General features: G+C 32.9%; 1 protein-coding gene across 1 annotated transcript; it reads right to left on the reverse strand.

Moving 5' to 3' along the window:
- Positions 1 to 1,048: 1,048 nt before the first annotated feature.
- Positions 1,049 to 17,640, reverse strand: LOC111318011 (agamous-like MADS-box protein AGL70). Its single transcript, XM_022920616.2, has 7 exons — positions 17,325 to 17,640; positions 5,216 to 5,291; positions 4,271 to 4,308; positions 4,092 to 4,191; positions 3,139 to 3,180; positions 1,807 to 1,848; positions 1,049 to 1,674 (listed from the first exon to the last, which is right to left on the reverse strand). Exons 1-7 carry the CDS (start codon positions 17,507 to 17,509, stop codon positions 1,561 to 1,563), a joined length of 597 nt encoding a protein of 198 aa, XP_022776351.1. The 5' UTR covers positions 17,510 to 17,640; the 3' UTR covers positions 1,049 to 1,560.
- Positions 17,641 to 19,285: the final 1,645 nt, after the last annotated feature.

The following is a 19,285-nucleotide window of genomic DNA, read 5'->3' on the forward strand; positions in this document are numbered from 1 at the left end:
TTTACATTATATTTAACTTCAAATTGAAAACCATTTTTATTTATCTTTTCAATAAATTTTTAATTTAAACATTTTTAAAATTTTGATAAGTTGATTTACAGTCTTTATATAAGTATGCAGTGATGGATTCAAGATATTTTTTTGGAGGTGTCCAATCCATTTATAATATATGTAAGCTAACAGATTTACTAATTTGTCAATGGACGAATGTTCAGAAAAAAGTTTTAGAAATGTTCAAGTGAAAATTCTTATTCAAATTTTTTTAAAAAATTTTTTTTGGACACATGCAAATTCATCGATGTAAGTACTAGTAATATTCAATATATTCAGTTAAATATGAATATTTTTTATTAAAAAATCATAGTTTAAAAATTATAAATGTTAAATTTCATCTTTACTTGAAATTATTTTTTCAAATGACAATTAAGTTAAAATGGAGCTCAAACCTAAATAATCATTCTGAAATAGAGGAAATATGAAAGTAACCAAACTAAACACTAGTACTTTGGTGAACATGAGGAGTTGAGTACTAATGATTTACCAGTAGCTATTATCTATTAGCAATTACTCTCCTCGTTTTTTTTTTTTTAAATATCTCAAAATTATATATTTTTTGAACATTTAAATTTAAATTTTTTATATTTTAAATTTATATTTTATATTAAAAATTATGAAATTTAATTTTATAAAAAAATTTAAATTTTAATATTAAATATATTAAAATTAAAATTTTATTTTAAATTTAGTAAAAATTAACAACCTGAGAACGAGTAATAAAAGACAGTATACAGGAGTAGTAAATGGTAGATAAAATGGATTTCCTATTTGCGTACGCCTAAAGTAATGGAGGTACAGTGGAAGTAGGCTTTGATGATTCCTTTTTTTCTAAAAAGAAATAAAAACCACTGTGTTGTCTTGTTTTCGTTGGAGGAGGATAAGGCACTCAAGCTGATCGGTTAGAGTACCGTCCACTCCAGAGTACACTACACGTGTTTAATAAAGCAAGTGTGTGGGGCAAACAAGAACATAAAATATCTGTACAATGGTCTTGTACTTAAATATATCAGCAGCAGTAAGCACCGGTGCCGCCTATTTTATTAGTATATTTTAACTATATTAATAAATAGTTAAAGTTCAGCATTATTCATCACAAAGATGGGAGCAAACGCGAGAGACAGAGATGATATTGCCTAAGGAACAAGAAACTATTAATGGATACACCCTTACAAGTGACAACGTAGGTTTGATTTCAGAAATGGCAGATATGTGAGCAAAGTCTTAGAAAGAAACGTATTTGAGAGGTTCCCACTTCCCTGAGACTTATTACAAGGGGGGTTGGACAGCATAAGGATCCACTAAGAGAGAGAAGGGAGGAAGAGGGAAAAATTATTTAAAATAAAATCACTTGGCGACAAGCTTATTACGGCCACATAATAATCTCTGCATGCTTTTGGTTTGGTTACCTATTAGTGGCTGGTGCTTAAAAGGTGACAGTCTCAGTGGCAATAGCTCCATCGCACCCATTGAGCAAAGCACACAATAATAGGCCAACTAACCGTCTTATTGAAGCAAACTAAGGGTTTGCTGCTGGTTTTGATGACCCAAATGTTCGGGATGGCTGAACCCTATCACCACTTCAATCCTGTCATCTTCATTCTTTTCCATTGCTTCAATCTGTAAGTCACAAGAACATCATCCTCCAATGCTTGTTCAGTTTTTCTTGTGTATTTCTTTTTTCTAAATAATTGTTTGTCTGCTTTAATGGCGAGCATATAGATTAGCTCTAGAAAATCTAAAATCTTATACCTCTCTTTCTAAAAGTTCGTTTTCTGCTTTCAGCAACTTTTCCTGCATAAAAGAGGAATGGTCACCGATTAGAACACCAAATCCAAGGAAAATGGCACTGTTAAATAACTACTTGTCCTATCCTGTGTCTTGCTATTACGTTTGTGCTTGTGTTTCTCTAGTTTCAGCTGTTCCTCTATACGTGTTTTCAATAATTTTCTTGTCTGTGATGACTTGTGTCATCAGTTGTATCTTTGCTTCTGTATTGACCCCTAGTGGAACAAATATGTTTGATTGAAGGAGGCAGTATGTGTGATTATATCGGCAGAGCAACTACTTTTAGCCATGTCAAACTTCCCCTGCAGAGTTTCGTGTTGTTATTATTTTACCAATTTACCAATTCAGTAGATATTTCTAGAGAACTAGGGTTAGCAGGGGAAACTTACGGTTCAATGATTTAGTTGGTTGAGGACCGAAAAAGAGTAGTGGTAGCCACACATTCGGATTTTGAGGTAGCTAAAGAAAGACTGGTCTAGCAAGTAACCGGAAAATTAATTGTTCAACCAAAGATATATTCGATTCATCCTGTTAGGAGCTTCTTGGTAGCGTAAGTCGACAGCATGGACTAAGTTGAACAACAGATCAGATCATATATATTATATAGATTTAGCAACATCAAGTTGTATACTTGTATTATGTAGATTTAGAATTGTCAGAACACATCTACAAGCTTCAAATCTGCTGGTAGACTATGAGGGTGCTGAACAAGAACTTGAACAATAGCATTTGTCGTATGAGCTCACTATCTATTAATACATCTAGTGTAAGGTTATACTGATGCACCGCACCCCAAACTCCAAAAACCAAAAATAAATAAATAAAAATAAGATAAAAGTCCTATATTGAAGATCTGAAAATTGTTAACTGTAAGAGCATGCAAGGAATGTTTAATATGAAAGTTTCTGTGCAATGGGAATCCAGGAAAGAGACTTATTGCAAACAAAACTATTCTGCCGTATTCAAATGTGATCAAGCCTAAGGCACATGGTAGATAGGGGCAACGATGAGATTGTTCATAGTTTTTGGGGTTGTTTTCATAGGTGCAAGAGTCCAAGTTATGATTTTAAGTTCAATGGATAAAGAAAATAATAAGAGCCAAGCAAAATGAAATCCTGGGAAGGGTGATTTAGAATGGTCCTATTCTGGTTCACGATAGGCTGAAAATTTTCTATTACACTGATTGCAAACAGCTATATTAGTACGGTTAAAATATCCTGCAACATCATAAAATAATAGAACCCAACAGGGATGTTCTTCACAATTTAGGTAAAGCCAAGAACAATGGTTGCATACCTTTTCTTGGAGGGTCAGTACGGACTCCATCATTAATTGTGTCTGCAGAAAAACTTGATCAGGTGAGAATCTCAATAAACATACAGATAGAATAGGTCTCCATATCACATAGCAGCATTCTTGTCCAATAAAATCAGGAACAAACAAAAGATTTCATACTTGATGTGCACAGCACAAATATTACTGGAGAAAGTCACTTAAAGTTTTGTAGTGGAATAATTTTCAAAAGCATCAGAAGTCAATGATGTACTATGTCTCAGAAATCACGTTTTAGATTTACCCATTCCCTCTCTTGTGCTGAAGGAAGCCTATCCAGTAAAATAAAACAGTGACTTGGGTGATTAAGTTGATTCTTTGGTTGGCAATCATCTTCTAGATTCTCTTGACATGCCAACTTGCTCAAATTTAGAATCTGAGTTCAATCTGTTAGATCATAATAGTGAAAGAGGATGCTAGTAAGGGGTGGGCAAAATAATTCAATGTGAAATACTTTCATTGTTTCAAACCTGGGGCAAAACATCTGTCAATATTCATGGATTTCAATATACAAAACGTCTGTCAAAATTGTTTTATGAAAAAAAAAAAAAAAGTTTTAAATGCAGAGATAATGCAAGTATCAGCAGCAAAATTTCACTTATAGGGGCTGCTAAACCCTGCAATGGAGCATAACTTAACCGAGCAGGTGGTCAATAAATAGGAAGAATCAAATATACATTTGATCACCTCTATAACACAACTCTATGGTACAAGCTCGGATGAAAGCTAGCAACTGAAGAGAGTGATAGGGAAATGTACGCTACTATAGAACAAGGGGTGAATGGTTAGTTGAGGTTTTGCAAGATATTTCCAAACTGTAGCTAAAGCATAAGATCTGATTTCTTTGAACAAACTAAGTAGCTTACACAAGATATTTACCCTGATATGCCAAATTTTCCTCAACATGGTATACTAACCTTTCTAGCTCTTATTTCGTAAAGTGCCCTATCAAGTTGTTTCTCTAAGTGTACAAGGTCCATCAGACTCAGCTGCTCAACAGTTGGTTCTTCCAGTTGGCTGTCAACACATACTAATATTTAAAACAACAACTTGTATGATAACTTTTTAGTGTACCATTAAGCAATAAGAAAGTCACCTTTGAACTATATGCAGTAGCTCGGTATGTGAAAGGAGCTGTAGAAAAAAATTGACAGCTATTATTGACGAGAAATACCTGAATAGACCACACCTAGGAGCTCAGAGCAATCTAAAATGGCAAAACTCCTCATTAGCTTGACTAATTGATCTGTAAGTCCATTTTGTTCTTTTTTTAAAATAAAACCTCTTGATTAGAAAACTTCAGTTTACTCATTATCTGAAGGGCAAATAGGCAGTTAAATAGTTCCATTATCTGAGATAAGAAGAATCATGTTTAAAGCATATGGAGAACATGACCATTGACTACTAATAAAAATACTAGGATGCAAATTACAAGCAGCATCAATGTAGTTAGAGAACAAATTCACCCAACAGAAACCCAAACCCTAGGCTTAAACGTATTGGTAAAATTACAGTGAAGCAAGCTCTGGCTGATTGCTTATCAGTGTCAAGGATCAAGGATGTCTAAGCAACTGAGCTATTTATGATCCTTTAATTAGCAGCATAAGGACCTAAGAATGGCTGAACCAATTTTAATTTAGCACTTAGGAGCATAAGGTACTTTGGAGAGCATGCAGACAAACTGACAATTACAGTTATTTGCACAACCTCATATTTTCGTGCAAGCTTATGAAAGCAATTATTGAACGGTAGTTGGGCCAACACTGATCACACTGTTCAAACACTTTGTCGATTGACAAGATATCTATATCTGTTAGAACCTCATTTACAAATCAGCTTTGAAGCCAAGAGCTCTTAGATAAACAAGGGTTTCCTATTAGTGGTGTTCTGGTACACAATCACCAGCAACCAGTCATGCAGAATCTTAACTGCACAAGTATGAGCAATTGATAAATCATTTGATACCTCTTTCAAAAAAGATGTTTCTCAACATGTGATGGACAGCACTAAGCTCACTGTAGAAAGAAGAAGGATCACTTACTGCTTCATTAACATCTTTTGAAGCCTCAGATTCCTTTTCATGGTGACTCTGATAGCGTTCAAGAATCTTGGCCAAACTGGAAAAAGCTTAATCTCATTAATCATAATAACAAGTAGATCAAAACTGTTTAGTATTACATAAAACAAGTTTCCATGAAAAAGTTGTGCAAGTCCTGAGCATTCTATATAAAGATATGCTATCTTATATGATATATTGGAAGACAGTGCTACAAAAGATATCAACTTGACGAGTTGTATAAGGCAACCTTACAAAGAGGTTCAACATCTATGTTATGTTCATGGGGGAATATTCATACATTGACATTATTGACAAAAAAGGGCTGACTAGGCAAATTAAACTAAGGCCTAAAGAAGAGTAAATGTAGTACTTGGAGTAGTGAAAGAAGTTTTAGGCATAGATTACTGAATACAAGTGAGCTCACAAGGGACAAGTCAACAATTAAAGTAAAAATAAATGACCGAGGATAGAACTAGAATATATAGTTCCTAGCATCACTTCTTTTGCAAAATTCCTTCACATCAGAGCCTGTTTCACTCCATTCACGAAAAACTCTATTAAGTTGCATACCAGTATCCCAATCCCCAACATTTGAATACCATAATGCACGTAGGCACCAATATCATTCCACCAGCCAAAACCAGAGAACTTATCACCAAAACTCATCTAAGAATCCTTAAGGATCAACTGATTTACATTTCAAAAACAACTAGTCAAACCTATATTGTACAGAATAAAACTGCCCACATTTCAAACCTAAAATATGGAATAGAGAGGGAAAAAATGGAAAAATGAAAGTGAATATTATCGTTCTTTCAGACCAAATTTTGTGATAGAGCTTTACTAATTAATAGGTAACTTCCTCGCATAGTACCAAAATTCCTCTTGAATCATTCCCACACCAATCTCTTCTATTTTTGCAAAATTGATGAAGCACACTAGGATTCCACAACCACCCCTCTTTTCCCCATTTGCTATAACAAGCAACCTTGAACAAGTTTAAATACCATCCACCACCAAGTTTTGGTGTGCTTTTATCTCCTATCCTTTTTTTCCCATATAATAGATATGAAAGAACAATGTTGACCTTAGCTGTTTCCTCAAGAATTAGCATCCACCACAATATTATAACAACTGTTAATTCTAAGCCAATAATTAACTTGCTTCCATGTTGTTAACAAAAGATTGCAATTGTACCATCATTTATGCTATTATGCTATTTCTCAATGTTAAGAATATGTAAAGACGTCTCCCACAAAAGAAAAGAAAAGAGAGAGATCTTAGGTTCAAAACTTGATAGTTTTCATCTGTTCAAGAAAAAGGAAGATGGGGAAGGGTGGGAAGAGTATAAGGCACAAATAAACTATTTATAGGTTCTAAGCTTTGATTTCTAGGTTGTTTGTTGGGATGAGGACTCCACCAATGATAGAATCTCATCTGCATGGTATCTAAGCATATGACAATGAAGTAATTTGCCCACTTGACCATAGGAAACTAAAATGGGAATCATCTACTTGCCAATGGAAGAGGAGCAAGCAACCAAGTTAGACATATCTTTCATAGATAACTCCCAATTTTGAACCAACTTATTAAGCTGGTTTTTAAGTGCATCGAGCAAAGGTCCAAATGTACGAGATAAGCCCCTTGTTGCATTAGTTTTTATTAGAAGAGTAAACGAACAGAACGTTCGATGAACAATTTGTGAATAAGTTCGGTTCCTTGTCATTTATGTTTGTTTATTAAACTTAACAAACTATCACGAACAACATTTCATAATTCATTAATTAAACGAACAGATCATGAACAAAGCAAAGTTCATTCATGTTCGGTTCATTTAAACATAGATGTGTGAATGAAGAGAGTGTTCAACAAATAGTTTGTGAACACTCTTAGTTTCTATTCATTTATCAAGTTTAACAGATGATCACGAACAATATTTTAGAATTTGTTAATTAAACGAACAGATCACAAACATAATAAAGTTCATTTATAAATGTTTACACCCCTATTTTACATTTACATGGGGTTTTAGTGCACTTGCATACACCACTAAACGTAAGCCTACTAGTTTTCACCATCAAAAAGTGATTTTCACCATTTTCCTTTAAGAATGTCTATAAAAGCATATGACAATCAAAGTCAAAGACTTGGTATCAAGCTTTAAACCATCATTTTAATATAATTCCTCTAAATCAACTTAAGGCAAAAAAGAACAAAAAGTTACTAGATTAGGTTTAAAAAAGGACTTCTTTTTTTGAAATCTTGGTAATACTCCATTGTATGACATTTAAGCAAGCAATAGATTTTTTTGTTGATTACTAGCAATAAACAATTTCAATTTGATAAAAGACCAAACATATGCGACGCATCATATTTACACCTAGACATAGTAGTCCATATGTTGTCAGTTTCCTTCATTAATAAAGCAATATCTGCAACTTAACACCCAAGTGAACACAATAAAGCTTAAATCATTTCCTCATAATCATAAGCTTCTTAAAAGTTTTACGCCAATGCTGTCATTCTCATATTTACACAATCTCCACCCTCCTAAATCTTAAACAACTCACATATCCTTCAACCTAACATCAGTATTAACTTTTTACTAAATTTGCACCTACTAACAACATGATTTTGTCCACTAGACTTTGCTTCTAAATGCAATTGGTGATTGTGAATATTGCCATATAGTTTAAAAACTAGCTCTAGTTAAGTACCATATTTTAAATTCTTGGTCCTTGCATCTTAAATTTTTAGGATAATAAAACAATTGCACCTAATGCTTCAAACAGCCAATGCTTCAATATCATGTAAAGATGTTCAACCTAATGCAAATACAGAATTGTCAGAGAAACCTAATAAGAGTATTAGCAGCATTGCAAAATTAACAAAAGTGAAACTGCACCACTTAACTCTTAACAATGTCTCTTTTCTCATTAAAGTATAGAACAAACAAATATATGAGGTAAAATTTGAAACCATGTACTTAACCACTCTTTTTGTCACTATATTGGCATCAATGGCTAGGCAACCTTGTTTGCCAAAGTTTTCATGGTTTTGCTTTTTTTAATTTTAGTGTCCACCAGGTGCTTGGGCTTATTTTCTCTTTAAGTGTAAGTTGCATAAATTAGAGTTGATGGGTTTCTTTTTTAGTGTAAGTTGCACAAATTTGAGTTGATGTGTAATCAGGTTTTGTTGTCCTTTTGATTATATTAGCATTATCTTGTTTTCTTTTTTATATAGTTTATTTTATTGGAGAAACCTAATGCATTGGCTTTTTTGTAATACTTATCATCATTATAAATTGTTTGTTTAACCGGAAAAGATTGCTATCACTTAGGATGAGTGTCTAGGTAACAAAACTGAAAACAGCGTAGTCTAAGAGATAACTCTTGATGAAAGTGATTTGACCCATAGAAGCGAATTTGGAAGAGGGGGTTGATACTAGGTCAACTATGTGATAAACAAATGACTACAAACAAGAACCTCATGGCAGCCAATTCCCTTATTAAATAAAATAGAATAAAGTTGTGGCATTGAACAAGCTCATGCCGTCAAAAGAAATGGAGAGATGAGCAATGACTATATTCTTTCATGCCTTTTCAACTTTAGCTCTTAAAGCTGCTAAAGAATCCCATGCTATTGAATATAAGTAACCCTATAACAAAAAAAAGAGGACTAAAGCTTTTGACTTTTTTTGTTCACTTCAATTGAGGATTGAAGCTAAAAGGGCTTGTTTGAAGGAATTGATAAATGCACAGGAAGAATTGTTGTTAGATTCTATACCAACGCCATTCTCTCCATCAACAAAGGAAAGTTGAATCACAAGGGTACAAAACATAAATATTCAAGGCAATCCACCCAACACAAAGCAAATAAAGGAAACCCCTATAAAGGATAGCACATTATCCAAGTGAACTTACAATGGAATGGCTTATCCTTTTTCTAAAAAGTGATAAGCAAGATAGGCAAAAATAGAGGGCAAAGCAAATAAAATCTAAAAAGCCTAAGATTCAGGGAAGAATGGGAAGGAAAGAGGAAAGGAAGCTTAGGCCAAGACCCTCCTTTTACAAGGGAAGAATTCTATCTAGGCTAGGGTCTAACTAAATATTCTATAAAAAAGAGATTTGAAATCCACTTATTCCTCAATGGCTTGCACAGACTCAGGAAATTACTCGACTTACTAATTCGACCCAAACATTTTCGAGATGCCCCTAATAACCAACAAATGGCAAATGCTTTTCCCTGTGTGGTTCATATTTCAATGGGAACTTGATGAGTCGATCTACTTACACATCTTGCTTTTACTGCTATATCAAAAGTTACTCCATGTATTGCTTGACGTAAAACAGAGAGTGGATTTGTTTCTATCTTTTGTTGAATCTTTTTCAAGGCTCGATAGATAATTAGATAAGCCAATGATTTTTTTTGCGTTTCAGAATACGGTTAACCAGCATGTTAACTAATCGATTATGATAAATTGGATCAGATTTTGCAATTTTTTCTTTAGCAGTACCTCGACGTGATGTGAGCATGAAAAGGATTCAAGAATCCTCTTTTTTTTTTTTTTTTAAGGGTTAAAATAATTTATTTTGACTTTTTGACCTTGTGGGAAAACACTTATTTACAACTGGTTGTAATCTTGTAATCTGTATATTTATATTTGTATCTCTAGAATTAAGGAAGATTTAATTTCCTAGTTTAACCCCTAGTTAGTTGTATATAAACCTAAGATTCTTGTATAATTCAAAATAAGCAGTTTTTCAATATACATTCAGTTTCCACATGGTATCAGAGCTATAGGCTCTTTTTAGGAAGCAAAATTTTCAGCCTTCATTGCTAACTTTTTTAGGCCTTCATTGCCGAATCCTGTTTAGGCCTTCATTGCCGAACCCTTTCAAAGAAAGATATCACTACCACCCAATTTGAGAAAACGTTAACTGAAAAAATCATTGGAGTACTACAGATGTCTCAAAAACAAGGAGAGTTCAACAAGGAAGAGATTGAAAAGCTGAGAAACTTATTGAAAATCCTTGAAAAGCCTACTATGGTATGTTCTTTGGGTAAAGTTTCTAGCCAGTTCTCATGGATTAAATGTCTCGGCTAAGTCTATTACAAGTTCTTAGGTCATTGACTCAGGAGCCATGATCATATGACACATTCCTCGCAAAAGTTTAGTACATATAACCTGTGTCCTCGTAATAAGAAAATTGTTGTTGCTGATGGTTCGCTCAACACAGTGGCAGGATTATGAGATGTTCAAGTTAATCCCTCATTTGTTCTCAAAAATGTTCTTCATGTTCCTAGATTGTCTATTAATCTGATATCTATATAAAAACTTACCAGAGATATGAATTGCAAAGTAACTTTTTTATCCTTCTTATTGTGAATTTCAGGACCAGAGTTCGGAGAAGATGATTGGACTTGCTAAGGAAAAGGATGGACTATACTATCTTGAGACATCAAATAACACAAGTAGTATCAAAAATAGTTTACCTTTGTCATTTCTTTTTGAAAAATCTTCCAATAAAGACAAAATCTGGCTTTATCATTTTCGTCTTGGACATCTTTCTTTTGGAACCTTGAGAAACATGTTTCCTTCTTTGTTTAAAGGATTAAATGTTGAAGATTTTCATTGTGATATTTGCGAATTTGCAAAACATAGACGTGTGTCTTTTTCAATCAATAACAAAAGAAGTTCTACTCCCTTTTAGTTGATTCATAGTGACATTTGGGGTCCCTCTACAATTCCTAATATTTCTGATGCCAGATGATTTGTTTCATTTATAGATGATTGTACTAGGGTCTCTTGAATTTTTTTACTTAAATCCAAATCAAATGTGAATAGTGTGTTTTTAAGCTTCCAAAACATGATCCAAAATCAATTTGGAGTGAGAATCAAGAGATTTAGGTCTGATAATGCAAGAGACTACTTCAACCAGAGTCTATCCACCTATTTCCAAAAAGAAAAAATTATCCATGAGTCATCTTATGTTAATACTTCACAGCAGAATGGAGTGACAGAAAGGAAAAACAGCCATTTATTAGCCACAATCCGAGCCTTTCTTTTTCAAGCAAATGTACCTAAATCTTATTGAAGGGAAGCTGTTCTCACTGTCACACACATTATAAATAGGTTACCTTCAAGAGTTTTGGGATTTAAAACTCCTATGGAACTACTCTCACAATTTTATCCCAACCTCAATACCACAAACAATCTCACACCTAGGATATTTGATTGTACATCATTTGTTTATGTTCACAGTTATAACAGGGAAAAGTTAGATCCAAGAGCGATTAAGTGTATTTTTGTGGGGTATTCTTCAACTCAAAAAGGATATAAGTGCTATCATCCTCCTACCAAAAAAATTGTGTCTGCAGATGTCACTTTTGAAGAAAATAAACCATTTTTTACTCAAACCTTGTCTTCAAGAGAAAGCTTCATTCATAGAAGATAAAGATAAAGACTTTTTTTTGCTTAATTTGTCCCTTTCTTCAACATTTACACCCATTAATTCTTCTGAGTCGAAACCTGTTTCTACTGAGGCCAAGTCAAATACTGAATTTGAATCTGAACCCATTCCAAATATGAAAGATGTGACAAAGGATAATATTGTTCTTGATTCTATGAAGAAATTACAGGTGTACTCAAGAAGGAAAGTTCCAGATCCTGAACTAGTGCCAGTCCAAGAATCTGATCCTAACTCTGAAAATGAGGTAACTACAGTTTGACTCTGTTTCTCAAAATGAGCATGAATCTCCTAAAATTATAACTAGTGATTATGATTTGCCTATTTCCATTAGGAAAAGAACCAGAGAATGTACCAAGCATCCATTATACCCAATATCTAATTTTGTGTCATTTGAAAAATTCTCACCATCCCACAAAAATTTTCTTGTGAGCCTAACACTATTTCTGTTCCAACTATATTATCCAAGGCATTATCTAATGAGAAATGAAGGCAAGCTATGAAAATAGAAATTGAGGCCTTAGAGAAAAATCAAATGTGGGAATTGGTAGAGTTGCCTAAAGAAAAAAATCCAGTGGGGTGTAAATGAGTTTTCACTGTAAAATACAAGGCAGATGGTACTGTTGAAAGGTATAAAGCCAGGTTAGTGACTAAGGGCTACACTTAAACCTATGGAGTGGATTACCAAGAAACCTTTGCTCCAGTTGCCAAGATGAATACAGTTAGGATTTTGTTATCATTGGCTGCAAATTACAATTGGTAGCTTCAACAATTTGGTGTAAAGAATGCTTTTCTACATGGTGATTTGGAAGAAGAAATATATATGAAGGTTCCACCGGGATTTGGAGGTCATCTAGAAGCAAACAAAGTATGCAGGCTAAAAAAAGCTTTATATGGCCTTAAACAGTCTCCTAGAGCTTGGTTCGGGAGATTTGCCAAAGTGATGCTAGTAATGGGATATAAACAGAGTCAAGGAGATCACACATTGTTTATCAAGCACTCTGGTTCAGGGAGAGTCACAGTTCTATTAGTGTATGTTGATGATATAATTGTAACTGGAGATAATGAAAAGAGAGAGAATCTCTAAAACAGTGTTTGACTAGAGAATTTGAGATAAAAGAGCTAGAAAGATTGAAATACTTCATAGAAATTGAAGTAGCTCACTCACGGCATGGTATTTTTATCTCACAACAAAAATATGTGATGGATCTTCTGAAGGAAACTGGGAAGCTTGCATGTAAACCTACAAATACCCCTACAGATCCTAATCATAAAATTGGAGAAGCTAATGAAGATGCTGTTGTAAATAGAGAGATGTACCAAAGATTAGTTGGAAGACTCATTTATCTCTCACATACTAGACCTGATATAGCATATGCTGTGAGTGTGGTAAGTCAATTTATGCATAGTCCTAAAAAAGTGCACCTATAGGCTATCTACTGTATATTGCATTATTTGAAGGTCAATCCTGGGAGAGGTATCTTATTCAAAAGAAATTCGGGGTTAGTTCTAGAAGTATATACAGATGCTGATTATGCAGGTTCAGTAACTGATAGAAGATCCACCTTAGGCTACTGCTCTTTCTTAGGTGATAATCTTGTGACTTGGAGGAGTAAAAAACAGAATGTGGTGGCAAGATCAAGTGCTGAAGCAGAGTTCAAAGCAATGGCTCAAGGAATTTGTGAACTACTATGGTTAAAGATTATCCTAGAACACTTGAAGATCAAGTGGGATGGCCCAATGAAACTCTACTGTGATAACAAGTCTGCAATAAGCATTGCACACAATCTTGTGCAACATGACTGAACAAAACACATTGAAGTAGACCGGCATTTCATAAAGGAGAAACTAGACAATGGGTTGATTTGTACACCTTATGTATCAACCAAGGGTCAACTTACAGATGTGTTGACTAAAGGTCTTAGCAGTGCAACATTTCAAGAAATTATTTTCAAGCTGAAAATGAAAAACACCTATTCACCAGCTTGAGGGAGAGTGTGAGAACACACTTATTTACAGCTGGTTGTAATCTTGTAATCTGTATATTTATATTTGTATCTCTAGAATTAAGTATTTGTATCCCTAGAATTAAGGAAGATTTAGTTTCCTAGTTTAACACCTAGTTAGTTGTATATAAACCTAAGATTCTTGTATAATTCAAAATAAGCAGTTTTTTAATATAAATTCAGTTTCCACAGACCTCATATTGTAGGGTGGTTCTTGAAAGGTATGAAAGATCTCCCTTTAAGCCATACATGCGACTTTCATCGAATACGGTTTTCCACAGAATTCTATATGTATCTATGAGATGGAGTATAGAATTCTGTTTACTCACTTTAATTTGATTATTTGTTTCCCTCATTTTCCTAATAGGATTGGAAATCATGTATTTTACATATCCATATGATTGAGTCATTAGGTTTTTGAAATAGAGTAAAAAAAAGTGCTTCAAATAATTGCTATTTGACTCGGACTTGTCCTAAAAAAGTTGAGGCATTTCGGAGGGTACTCAATGCTTTTAACTTTTTAAAGCTTTTATCTTTTGTTATTGGATTCCTATTTTGCACTAAGATTCATAATGGGGAATATGTCTCATCAACTTTCTTTCAGTTTTCAGCCACTCATTGAATTGATCAACCTCCCGTCTAGAGCTAACTTGAAAGTTGGGTTAAGAGCAAGCATGCAAAATTCAGAGCTGGGAACCTAGATTGCCTCCATTGGAACCTTGTCCTCTATTTAGAGGAAAGACTCTATTGGGATGTACAAATCCATTGGAAATGTATGGAACCCGTAACCTATAACATCCTATGCATGGAATGCAACTACAACTTGAACTCAAGCCCTTACACTGAACCTCCAAAAAGGGAATTGGCTAGCCTTTATCCTTATGACCATTCTATTCACCTAGCACCATTCTTCATCTCAAACGGCTATGGCACATTAAACTTCTTTCATGTACCAGATGCTTAACACATTCCATTCTTCCTTGTTTGATAACTTTATTTACTAATTTCCAATTTTTAAGCAAATTTTAAATCATTCATATGTTTTTAGTTGGGTTGAAGAATATTCCTTTTTTCATAAGATGATTATGTATTTCTTCAAGCTTTGCCTAGGTTAACTTTTTTTAGGGTGATCTTAATGATGCACTTTTCCATGATAATCTGGTGTATTCAAGATTTTACTCTTGAAATATCCCAATAAGAAAAAATCCAACTTGATAAAGGAGACTCTTGCCTTGCACCCTTGTGAGTAGAATATTCTTATTTTGACCTATGATAGGGGGAAAAAAAAAACACTTATCACGACCAAATAGTTTTACTTGCTTGAAGAATATCACCTATTAACCTTGAGAACCTTCTAACCAAAAGTCCACTAGACTTATTGCTATTTTATATTTATTTTGATACTTCCTCTTTCTAGTTTGGAACACGAAGTTGCTTCTAATTCTAATTTGCAATTTACTAAATTTGTGGAAGTTAAAACCACTGACATTGAAATGAAGAAACAATTGAACTATCATCAACATTTCCATGTCTAATATATTTATTCTTTATAAATGACGATGAAAAATTTTCATCTATTCACTGCATCCATGACATCTTTCGCCAGGTACAATCTCATATCAAAAACAATAATTTTGCTTGTAACTTTTCTGCAATCACAATAGTACCCATATTGATTAGAACTGCAACTAAAATCTTTTATATCACATGGTTTTTCCCCATCGTTAATCCATTATACCTTGTTCTTAATCTTCTTTTTATAAACAACTTTAGTTCTTATGTAATGCCAATATTTGTTTATGTCAAGTCTATTTGTTGATTCAGTTTCAACCCAATATTCAACTTATGTCCTTTTTTTCTTCTTCAATGGGCAAAGTAGCTTGGGGCAAAATCCTAATTATTTCATTATAACTCATTCTCAGACTTTCTCCATTGGTGCCTTACATTTTTGCTAAAATTCCAACAATCATTTGTAGTTGAGATATCTACTTACCAATCATCAAATGACTATCTAAATCTTTATTTTCCCACTAATTATCAAACAAGTAAATAACTACTCTCAAGGAACTTGCATACTTATATGAGATTTACGACTTTGGCATCCCAATTGCCTCGTTGCAGACCCTATATAACCAAGCGCATGTGCATATATTTTAGGCCTAAACACTAGACTGCTATCTCAAAAACCAAACTAACACCTTGTGGAAACCATGTTTACTTGCATATTATTTTTGAGGCCGAGATGTCGAGGTTTGTATCCAAAGTTCAATGAATTTTCCTCAAATAGTTTATGATAAATTTCCCTAGAGGACAAGATATCATCACTTTTTGCAACTATGATGATATAATCCTTTCTCTCTTTTCGTATTGCTTGAAAGAAAAAAAAAAAAAACCAAAATCCTAACATCGAGAGTTTCCTAAAACCATTTAAATAACTTCTCAAGTCATGCTTAATGCATGGTGACCTCCAAGTTTCAACAGGAGTCAAGATTTAAACTCTGGCCAATAGAATCAAACCCCTCGAACGGTTCATGACCAAAGCCTGCACCTTAATTCATTCAAAAAATCCTCAACTTACTGCAAAATATTGATCATCCACTTTGGTTCTTCATCATAAATCAAGATCCTCCTTTATTTTTTATTTTTATTTTTTTGCATTTTTCTTGCACTGAGCCTAGCAGCCTTCCTCTTGTTAATCCACTACAAATGGATCGATTCACTTCCTGGTAGTCCCAACTTATCCTCAACAATTATCTGTCATGTTTAATGTTTCACTTGGTCAAAATCAAACGTGGAAAAACCTTATGAACAGCTCTGGAGGGACAGGCAATGGACCAAACGCCTTATTTTTTTTCGTAATTAGACAAAAAAATATATAAATAGGTTGCTTCCTAAGAATCTAAGATGAGAAAAAAAAAAGAAAGAGAAAACGTGGTTACGTACGAATATATCAAAAGTCAATAGAAAAGCCGACCAACACAAATCAGCTTGCGGGCATCTTCACTGTGGCTTGAATGATGAATTCGAACAACAGGAAACAACTCTTTTACGCAAAAGCAAATATCAAAGAATCCTAAAGCAATGACTAAAGATGCCTTAAATTTTTAAGTTTGAACCACGTTTTAGAGAAGCCATACGAGAACAAAAATAAAATAAAATAAAACTAAAATACAATAACAAAAAGTAAAAAACAAAAACAAAAAACATGCATACTTAATACGAGCAACCAATTAAAAAAATATAATAAACTATATGGTAATAGACAAAAGAAAAGGTAGAACTAAATCGGCTTCTCTTAAAGACAAGGACTCACCATTCTAGACATAAAATAATGGAAAAGCGCTTGAGTTCCCAAACATAAGAGTTCTAGATCCCTAGGGATCAATTACGGCATTAATAAAGAATAGAAATATATATAAAGTGCACGGATATAGAAAGAAAGGAAAAGTCGAAAACGTACATTAACAAACAAAAAAGAAATAAGCTTTGGTAGTACTATTAAAATTGTTTGAATTATAATTGACTTTACGTTAGACTCTCTCAGAAACCAAAACGCAGAGCAAAGAGAGGGAGACGAAGCGATAAAAGAGAGTAGAGAGGGGGAGAAAAGCGTACCTGTCGGCGCTAGAGAACTCGTAGAGCCTGCCGCGGCTAGAGAAGATAACGAGAGCGATCTCGACGTCGCAGAGAACGGAGAGTTCATGAGCCTTCTTGATCAAGCCGGAGCGGCGTTTTGAAAAGGTAACTTGGCGACTGCTCTTATCTTCGATTCGCTTCATCTCCACCTTCCTCCTCCCCATTTTCGGATGGTTTTTGCCCTATCTTTTTTAATTTACTTTATTTGTCTTCCGGGGAAGAAGAAAGAATAGGGGAAACAAAAGCAGAAAGTTAATGGAATAAGTGATATGGATGAGGTATTTAAAGAAAAATGAGGGGCCTGGGAAGTAAGTAACTTACTTAGCATTTAGCAGCAGTACTAGAAGAAAGTAAGTCCGTCGATGTGTGGCCTTGATAACGGCAAACCCCGCTTCTATGACACGTGGCTTGTGAGCATGTCGTCTTTCATTGCGGCTACTTTTTTTTTTCTTTTGGGAGAGGGTCGGTAAGGCAATGGGCATTTTAGTAGTTCCGTTTGCTTGTTACTTAAATTGTATATTTAAAACCTTTTTTGGGGGTTTTTTTTTTTTCTTTTTCCAAGGAGAAACCATTTGTCCTCGATATGTCCTCACACCGAGGCTTGGAGATCTATTTTTCAAGAATGAACAAAATAATTATGGCAATGAATCAGGTTATTCTTTTGATCCGTGGATCAGGTTCTCGAGCCGGATTTCAAATAAGAATTTTGAAGCTCGAATCTAAAAATTATTATTTAACAAGTAAAATATATTTTTATTTAAATTTAATTTTTAAATATAAAAATTATTTAAAAGATTAATATTTTAATATTTTTGAACAACAATCGATTTATTCGATGCGCAATGCCAAAACAAGAGGTGTCAAGACGCGTCTCGGTACTATTTTTTAATGGCTCATGTTGACATGATTCATAAAAATTAAGAGAATAATTTCACATATATATAATATTTATAAGATATGTCATATCAAGTACGATTTTATTAATAATTTTTTTAATATTTTTTATTTTTATCTATTATTAAAAATAATATGTAGGATAAATAAATAAAATAAGATAAAAATATATAATTTATGTAGTTCGATAAAATATCTAAAAAATATAATAAAATTTATTAAATAAATATATTAAAATTTACAATTTTAATATTTTAAAACACAAAAAGTCGATTATAAGACATAAAATTTTTTTTAGTGTATAAGATGATGAATAAGATAAAATGATAATAATTATAAATTATTTTTTATTTGTATTTAAAGAGAATGATAATATTACAATAAGGATTAATCATTGATCGTTTTCTTAGTATGGGATAAGTTAATTCTTCAAAAGTGAAGAAATTTATTTTTAAATCAATGAAATTAAACTTATATATCATATTATATCAATCCTTAAAAATTATATCAATAATTTAAATTTTATAAAATTTAAAAAAATATAATTTTGATTAATAAATAAATTATCTTATTTTAATTTTTACACGCCTAAAACGTAATATATGATTTAATATAATCGTGTTTATAATATCATTTTATCTTATCTTATTACAATATTACATATCAAACATATCATAAATATTTTATTCTATTTATCATTTTCATCGTATAATAATTAACTTATATAATATGCTTTGTCTTGTGATTAAACTTTTTCATTTAATTAATTTTTAAATAATATACATATTTCAATAGTATCCGCTTTTGTTTTAGTCATACTAAAGATATCTTAGTTATTTTTATTCCTATTAGATCAAGTGGTACTTTTTTTTTTTTTACTTTAGTAGTTTTTTTATGAGTTTTAATTTACTTGTAGTGTAGCTTTCATGAAAAATTTTCTCCATAAAAAAGTGAGATATCATACATTTTTATATTCAAAATGAATTGATTATACATTCATCTAACAATAATTTAGTATTTTATAAAGAGATTTATTTAATATAATT

Source organism: Durio zibethinus, chromosome 2 (assembly GCF_047325235.1).
Source record: "Durio zibethinus cultivar Kanyao isolate XHJ-2024 chromosome 2, ASM4732523v1, whole genome shotgun sequence".
Classification (NCBI taxonomy): Eukaryota; Viridiplantae; Streptophyta; class Magnoliopsida; order Malvales; family Malvaceae; genus Durio; species Durio zibethinus.

What these genes read in the sequence shown, in the direction of transcription:
- LOC111318011 (XM_022920616.2), bottom strand. Translation starts at nt 17,509, where the DNA reads ATGGGGAGGAGGAAGGTGGAGATGAAGCGAATCGAAGATAAGAGCAGT. An exon ending in GAGTTCTCTAGCGCCGACAG is followed by an intron (nt 5,292 to 17,324) that starts GTACGCTTTTCT and finishes AGCTTTTTCCAG; the next exon opens with TTTGGCCAAGATTCTTGAAC. An exon ending in CAAAAGATGTTAATGAAGCA is followed by an intron (nt 4,309 to 5,215) that starts GTAAGTGATCCT and finishes TTTTTTCTACAG; the next exon opens with CTCCTTTCACATACCGAGCT.